The sequence below is a fragment of the Lichenostomus cassidix genome, chromosome Z (genome assembly GCF_008360975.1).
Source record: "Lichenostomus cassidix isolate B80296 chromosome Z, HeHo_3.0, whole genome shotgun sequence".
Lineage (NCBI taxonomy): Eukaryota > Metazoa > Chordata > Aves > Passeriformes > Meliphagidae > Lichenostomus > Lichenostomus cassidix.
In genome coordinates this window covers 52,057,685-52,066,574 of record NC_139511.1, presented here as the reverse complement: position 1 = coordinate 52,066,574, position 8,890 = coordinate 52,057,685, and the positions used below count along the sequence as shown (strand labels likewise).

Below are 8,890 nucleotides of genomic sequence, written 5' to 3'. Positions count from 1 at the left end.
TTTCTCAGAAGATTTCTAACTACCCTTTTATATTTCTAGCCCCTCATATGTGAACAGCTGTTTCTAGTCTGTGTTGCCCTACTAGCGCCGTGAGCGCGGAGTAAGGGCACTCCAAACACGGCCACAAGAAGCACCACGCGAGCTGGCGCGCTGTGCCACCCCCGGTATTTGCTGGGGACAGCGAGGGCCGGAGCACAGCCCAGCAGCCCTTCCCGCCTTCCTTCCTTCCTTCCCCGCCCGGGCCGCCCCGGCCACACGTCCGGACCGCCCGCCCCGCCCCGCCCCGCCCTGCCGCGTGACCGCCCGGCTTCCGGGGCTCGGCGGGGCGGCCGCGGCAACTTCGGCGGGCCGGGCGGCGGCGGCGGCAGCGCTACCGGCAGCGGCACCATGTCCGGCAACGGGCTGGCGTACAGCGAGCAGGGCGGGGAGGCGGCGCCCGAGCTGGTGCAGGAGGCGGCGCCCACCGTGACCCCCTCGGCTCCCGCGGCCTTCGGGCTCTTCAGCAGCGACACCAAGAAGTAAGGGAGCCGGCTGGGCGGTGGGGCGGGCGGTGCCGGGCTGGCGGGGCATCCCGCGGGCAGGGGCGGCTCCGGGCCGTGTCGGGGAAGCCGCGCCTCCCCTCGTCCTCCCTCGTGACTCCGCGGAAAAGTTAGCTTGCTTACGTTTATGGTGTGCGCAGGGAGTGCGTTCTCTGTAAAGTGTTTCTTTTGGTTCGTTTGAAAAGTTGCTTATAATTTGTTCCTCTGTTTCGACAGCTAACCACGCTGGAGTTGTCTTAATGTTGCCTTCGAACGTATATATATATATATATATATATATATATATATATATAAAAGTGTTTGTAAAAAAAAGCATTTGTGGGAGTTTGGTAGGAAATGTAGTGGATTAGGGCGAGGTGGCCAGCTCGAATTGGGTGTTAACAGTGTTAACAGTGTCTTGGTCAGAAGTCAGAATGAGGAAATGGAGAAGGGAAAAGCCCGGCCAAATGCACTGGCACAGAAAGCCTTCAGCTCCGAAAAGCAGAAGTGGATTGGAGAGGAAAAATGTCCAAATGAAAGGATCAAAAGGTTTGCTAAACTGGAATTGTATTCTACAACAGATTGGAAATCTATTCCGAGAGAAACCAATAAAAAGCACCATAAACTAAGGTCTCATGTACATTAGAAAATCAATTGGTGCTTCTTCAGTTTGATTGTTCTGCACAAAGAGAACATCTATGCTCTAGAAACCTCGACTGATGTGTTTATTTGTGAGCCACACCAAAGTAAATCACAGAAACATGAAGCTACTGTCACTCTAATGCTTAGCTGTGTGAGACAGTATCTGATGGGCCTCCTCAGTTTCCCAGATGAGTCTCATTTCTTCTTTCCCTTCTCTTTTGCTACTTTGCTTTTTCATTCTGTTCCAGTTAAAATTTTCACTGCTCTAGTATAAAAGTGCTTCTGTGGATCTGTGTCTTTTAGCTGATTTATGCTGTTTGCACCTTTCTTTTCTTGCCCCCTTGCACAGAAACAACTTTGCAGTTTATTTCTTAGCCATTATTTTGCTACTTTCTTATTTCCACACTGGGGGAGGGTATCCTGAACATTGATCATGGCCATAATTTGCTACTTAACTCATAAAGTTCAGACTGTTTTGCAGGTGAAGTATAGCTCTCTGTTTCGTTAGATGCAGAAGCTGAAGTGACTGATTCTACCCGAAGCTCCCCATTGATCACAGGGAAATACAGCTCTTGAGTCCCTAGATGTTTTTCACATGTGTATGTATATGGATGTCCTTCAGTATGGAAGAGCCAGAACAGCTTGTGATATGTGAGCATGCTGTATTAATTAACTGCTCCTCCATACTTGCTCTTACACTTACAGGAGTGTAATCTTCTAAAGGTGTTAGAGAGAACTTGAAAACAGGCATTCTGTGGTCTTTTGTAGCTGACTAGCAAATTCTTGCTTAGGGCGTTATCACAGTCCACATTTGTGTGGTTAAGCTCTGAGTATGGGTTGGGTAGTTCAGGAACAGACACTGTGCTGGGAAGGTGATTTGTGTACTGTGAAAGTGTGAAAAAGCCACTGGACTGCAAGTGAGGGTTATTATTAGAAAAACAGACTGTGTGGCACTGTGTTTGGAAAATGCAGTAGTCATTCATCAAGCGTGTACTTTGTATTTTTAATAGCTCACTCTGGCAATAGCTCAAAACCTGCTCATCAGAAGGCAATACAAGAGCATACAGAGAAGTGCAAGTTGTGTCCTTGCGACTTGCCTATGAAGGTGTGGGGGTAGTGAAGTACTCCACTGGTGAAATGAAAATTAGTGTTAGGGCATTTCAAATGTTGTTTGCTGATCTCGCTAGATTGTTTCTCATCACTGTTGATATACTGACGTCTGATACCACTGTGGTGTTTCAATGCTTGGCAAACTTTTTTTGTTGAGGAAGGGGGATTCTTCCTTAGGCCTGCTGATGACTCAAGAAATACTCCTCCTCAGCAAAGGGATATGTGTATAATATATAGCCCAGAACATTACTACAGTAACACTTGGATGAGAAACCTGCACTTGTCTGTTGCCAGTAAATCAAAACAATATCATGCAGTTAATGGATAAGTATCTCAATACTACTCTAAACATTTTCTTGAAAAAAATTCCAGTCTCTTTTCTTTGTGTTGTCTGTCTTCTCCTGTTTGTCACGAAGAAGTAAGCCAAAATGGTTATGAAATTAACAAACTTGTTAGGATAAGTTGTCTTCGATCTTGCGGCAGAAGGGCCCATGATAAATTGCACACAGGAGCACAAATCAGTATTGGTATATTTGCATATCAAATCCAAAGTTGACCTAATATACATTATTTTTCCTGTTTTGTTTATCACATTTCAGTGGAAATACTCTGCTGAAGTTCATCTCATGTAAAAGCTCTGAGCATCCCTTGGTGTAAAAGCCTGTGTGTCTTATTCTCATGCTAAAGCCACCTTTTTTACTTTTAGTATTCCATGTTTTATCCACTAACTTTCAATTACAAGTACAATTTCAATTCAGTTAGTGAACATAGCATTTTCAGTACATGCTGGTGTTGTGTATTGGTTGAAACACATGCTATCAGTATTGAAATATCTTCGTTCCTCAAAATTTCTGTCCTGGTGACATCTTAATCCTGACTCAATGGAAAATTTTACTGTTAGAAGAGTATTAAAGGTAACTGTTTATTTTGTGGTCTTTTAATATAAGCGAGGTGCAGTAGGTTGCGCACACCATGGGCAAACATTGTTTCTCATTCGCTAATATACTGTATGTATCCACTGCAGTGAAAAAAAAAGAAAATATAAAAATACAACTTTGATCTGCTTCTGTAAAGTTACTGTACCTGTTTGTGACAAAAGACATGAGGAAAGCTTTTTCTAATCTCTCTATATTATTACAACATGTACATAAAAAACTGATTTCTTACTGGTTTTGAATAAATGGAAACTGTTCTTGAATAAGAGATTTCACAACAAATGTATTAGACTGGTGCTAGCTTTTCCTGTGTGTACTTAATCCTGGCTAAAGAGGCAAATACAGCTTGTGTATGTGGTATGTATTGCTTTTAAAGCCTTTTGGTTAGTTAGATGTCTGAAGTGGATCTGGTGTTCAGAGAATGGAATTTTTGTGTTTGTTCTGTTAAGCACCTCAATAACTGAGTAATTGAAAGATCTTGTATACCTGAGATGAATCAGTCGGAACCTTCTTGTGTGGAAGGGTTCCACTGGAGATGCCTGTTGCTCTCCTTCCTCTCTTCCTCGTTCACACTTGTCACATGAACTGACTTGTATGGTACTCCTTCATGCAATGTGTATATTTACATTTTACTAATGTATTCGTATGTCCAGGTTGGTAGTTTGACACTTGTCTTTGAACTGGTTATATTCTAGATATTTACATGTCCCACATGTTTTAAAAAGGAGAAAAACAGTCAGATTCCAGCCCCCAGAGTCATGGAAACAGTCTGCAGAGAGGTCTTTGCCCTTAACAGGAACTTACAGCAGAAAATTTGTAAGAGCCAGCAGGTTATGTAAATCTTACGGACTAGCTGAATTCAGCATGTGGGACTCAAGCTATTTCTATGTGTTCTAGATTGATGGACTCCATGCAATAAGTACTGCCTAGTTGGAATCTCAAAATCTCCTGTATAGTGTAGAGGAATACTGTGATACACATCACTTAAGTTAATAGAATATTTTTATAGTTACATTGTGCATTATTACATTATTATTGGTGTAAGTGGAGGAATGAACACTCTAACCACCTTCGAACAAATGAGTACCTGGAGAGCTAATTAGTAACACAGAATCCCTGTTAATTGCATATATTAGGGTGCAGCTATAACTGCCTACAGTTAATTGCAGGTGGACAGAGGATTTTCATCTATATTAATTGCATTTTAAACAAAACTTGCATGCATGCAAAATTAAAATGTAATAATGTTTGTTTCTTGGAAATCGTACAATTTCAGCAATAAAACTAGCTATTGCTTTATCTGATAAAATATAGAAATTTAGAGATGAACCATAGGGGTAACAACAGTAGATGTCAATTATTAGACACAGTATTGAAGCAGATGGCAAAATTTATAACGCCCATTTTCAACTTTACTGATTTGCATCTTTAAACTGTATTCCTGCCAAGCAAAATACATTTGTAATTTATTAGATTTTTATTGCAGATCTGGCTTATGTGCTTTGTTGAGCCATTATTCAGAAAACTCCGCAGTGCTGCAAACTCATTTTTCTTTGCAGAGGTTTGCAAGCCTGTTTTGCAGAGAGCTGAAGGTGGTGATTTCATTAAGATACTCAGTCCCCAATTCTCTGTGCAGAAGACTTTTCCAAACTCATTGGAGCTAAAAACTTGCTTTCAACAGCTGCCAGAGGTGTTCCTGGAGTCTTAAATTGATCTAGTTTTGTCTTGGCATATTCTGTTCAACCAGTCATGGAGAGGTTGTACATAGATTGCCATTTGTGAAATTCTTGGAGGAGACTCCAACTCTAATATTCAAACTTGATGCATCTGCTAGCTCATTGGCACAACTACTTTCTTTCTCCATCTGTTAAAGTGGCCCTATGCCCACCAATACGGTGATATGCCAGTTTTGGTAGGATGTACAACCCAGCAAAGATGAGTGGTTTGCATGAACTGATGAGTCTACAAGATAAAATCTGAACACTCTAGTCAGTACAAGGTTAGGAACTAAATGCAGTGTACAAATGTGGCCAAACTATTGCAGAACACTTCTCCAGCTGAAGTCTGTCAGATCTGATGGGAAGTGACACACAGGGAATATATTCTTGTTGCCATGCATTTGGCACATATGAGGATGCAAGCAATGAACTGTTTATTTGCTGTGATTCTCTGTAGTGTGGTCATTACATTTTTTGTTTTTTTTTAAAATTTCCTGAGAAAGGCAAGTTTTGTGGTTTAAGGTCTTCTCTGTGGTTTCTCCATATTTACTGTGTTGTCATATATTTGCTGTAGACATTTGCTTTGATCTGCATCCTGAATAGTATTAAATAGATATAGCTACAACTGTTACAAGGCTGACACTTGCAAGATTCCACATACTTTTAGTTCCGCTTTTTTGAAGGCTGTTCTTGTCTGTACCACTTCTTGATAGTTTTGATACTTGGAGGAAACCAGAATTCTTTTGGCATTCTGCCAGAAGATGAACAGCACTGTAATGCTATTTAACAGCTTTTCTGAAACGTGGACATACATGTAAATATGCTAACACTGAGTAGGTTCTGGCAGCAAGAGCACCACCTCTGCAGTGGTGTCTTTAAACAAAGCCTTTACTCACCATTTTTGGGAGAGCTGGAAACACTAGGAGTTGGACTCAGTGATCTTTGTGGGTCCTTTCCAACTGAGAATATCTGGGATACTGCTTCTCACTTTCCTATAATCCCTTCACAACTATCAAATGCTGCAAAGTGATCTACAAATGTCTGCAAATGCTGAGTGCTAGCCTCAAGACTGGCTCTAGGTTGACATGAATACTTCAGTGGCAGCACCACCCCCAGTGGCACTTTTTCAGCCTTCAGAAAACTGCTGTCTTCCACTGAGGAAAATTTCTCTCTGGCAGAAGTTTCCTTGCAGTATTGGTGGTGTGGGCAGTATCAGAAGAGGTCATATGCAGTGGAATTGCAAGACTGAATCTTTTCATCCTTTCAGACAACCTTTCTTGTTGCTGGGTGAAATAGTGTCTGTAACTACTCTACTGACAACAGATAATCTCAGATTAAATCACAGTCCAAACCAGAAAGGGTTGCAAACTGCTTTGTCATACTAGCTACCATCTGGTTAGAGCTTTTGAAATACAGGTAGTTTACATATCTGCATTGATGGTAGTAGTAGTGGCAGCTTAAAGATATTGATGCACTGAGTTGCTCAAGCATTGTTGAGGTACTGTCTATTCATGACAGAGAACTGGGAAGATGCTTTATTTAGTTTTTAACGTTGCTCTTTCCTGTTCCCTCGATGAGAAGGATGAGACTATACCTAAACCCTCCAGATTGCAAGTGCTTTGAGAAATTAGTGGCAAAGTAATAATCAATTGAGTTAAATTATGTTTCTGGTCAGCCTGTAACTGGTTTTGTTCTCTGTGGCTCTCAGCCTTGGAGGATACTGTAGTTTTCATGGTTTGCCTCACATCTCTAGTCTGTCCTTTAAAACTGTCAAGTTTGCTTTTTGGGTGGTGTGCTTCTTTTTTTCAGATTGAAAAATGAGGGGTGGCTGAAAAAAAGAAATAAATTACTTCTTATCTCAATTTCTCTTTAAAACATAGAACAGCTACACTCATAGCTATGTGATTCAAGTCTTCGTTGAAGTAAGACTTGAATTCTATGTTGTGAATTAGCAGTAAATACAGTGTTATAATGGAAGAGGATGGTAGTACTGAACAGCACCACAAGATGTCACTCAAACAGTTTGTGGCATAGACCAAAACACAGTGAAACTCAGACTTCTTAATTTCCTGTTAGAAGAAAACACTAAATCAACAGCAAAAAAACCTTGAATTGCAGCATCTGTTTGCTGCCAATTTAGCTTCCATGTTTTATGGCTCTGAAATTAATTTGCAGTTTCTCTTTAAATGTTAAATTCAAACTTGTTTAGATTTTACACAATGGCATCACCTAGAATAAGCCAATTTATTTTAAGGATTTTGCAGTGCCAGTAAAACGTCAAGAAAAGAAAAATAATTTTTTGGAAACAGGACATTCTGTAGAACTTCATCTCTACTCAGGTGCCAAGAATAAAGAGGAAACCTGGTAACATTCAAAGTATTTTGAATTTTATGTTGGAAGGCAAAAAAAATTATTTTAGCATGCTGTGGTTAAAAATTATTTTAGCATGCTGTGGGTGCGTCCTGCCAGATGAAGTCTCCGAAAGACTTCGAACTCAAGAACAGTGCAATTTGTACGGTGTGACTGAAAGTATGCATTGGATGGAAAGCTTAAGACAAGAAATGCATTGTGAAAACTCGAGTGGGACTTTTATAACTTCTGTTCTGTAACAGCTTCTTCCATACTACCAAAACTGATGAAGGTTGCCTCCTTCCCAGTGGTGGATTTGTTTGCCATTTCCTGTATCTTACCTTGCAGTGCTATAGGGCTGTCCTTATATATGAAGACCTTCTGTCTCACCATGGTTTATTCATTTAGAATTCATTCTTTCTTAGAGGGGAGTAAAACTGTTCCCATGATTATTGTTGCTTTAATTGTACTTCAGTTGCAGTTTTTGTACTCATGAACCTTCAGACTTCAGAAGGCACCTCATGGGCACACCCCCATGAGAAGCCTTATGATTAGTAGGTGTCTTCTTTCAGTAACTGGCACATCAGAACTGTCATAAAACCTGAAAATGTATGGGTTTCATCTTACGGTGTTGCTAAAAAGAATAGAAAAAATTTTTGGTGCATTTTACCAGAGTAAAGCCAGTGTTGTCTTAATAAGAGTTGCTCAGGGTACGTTGATGCAGTGGCAAATGACATGCTGCAGATTCTGGATTAATATTTTTGTATGACTAGAAGTTTGTCAGATTTATAGCTGACATAACTGTTTAAACCTCAGTGATGTATAGTTATGCCTACCCTTTTTTTCTGTAGAAGTGGGTAACGTTGCTCCATGTTATCCATGTAATCCTAGTCTTAACCTCAGCAAGATGCCAGTTTTAATGACAAATTGCGTGCTGACAGTAGTGTGGCATATTCAGAATTGTTCTTTAGATGCTGTTTGCCATAATCAACATGCAGAGTAAGGTGGTTAAGGTGCTTTCTGGCACAGGACTCCAGGCTGTTAAAGTTCTTTGGCAGTATAATCTTGTGACTGTCAAGATGTAAGGTTGTTTTTTGCCTTCCTTTTCTTTTGTTCCCTGCACTCCACACACTTACTACACCCACTACCCCACCATCCTCTCTTATCTTGGACCAGTTCTAAGGTTTGTAGCTTATTTCTTGTTTAGTGGCAGGGGAATAGAGGGCACAAGAAAGAGCATGAGAAGCAGAAAAGATTAACAGCTGGTTTTTGTTTACTTTCTGATAGTAACATCTGTAAGATTAATCCAGACTGGTAGGTCTGTCACAGGTCCTATCATATCCATGCCACTCGTATCTACATGGTGCAAAGGTATGATGAAAGCAGTGTTTTTATGTAGAAAGAAAAATGTAACATATATCTTAAATGCTGCAAGCATAAAATATAAAAACAAAAGAAAGTTAGAAATTTACTACCTCCACTTAACATTCAACTAATGTTTCAAGGAGAGCATACTATTCTGGATGTGTTTTGTGATGTCCATCATGTTGTGTCATTGCAGATCTGTCATGTGTGATGCTCGCCATGAAAGTGAGGTGATTAATTTGCATTTCTAATT

At 40.6% G+C, this 8,890-nt stretch overlaps 1 protein-coding gene across 1 annotated transcript in view; it reads left to right on the top strand.

Annotated features, from left to right (window-relative positions):
• Positions 1-287: 287 nt before the first annotated feature.
• Positions 288-8,890, top strand: part of AP3B1 (adaptor related protein complex 3 subunit beta 1) — a 157,796-nt gene continuing 149,193 nt past the window's right edge. Inside the window, exon 1 of the mRNA XM_085042815.1 lies at positions 288-518. Within this exon, the coding sequence (XP_084898941.1) occupies positions 388-518 (131 nt within the window). The 5' untranslated portion in view covers positions 288-387. The remainder of the gene's footprint in view (positions 519-8,890) is intronic.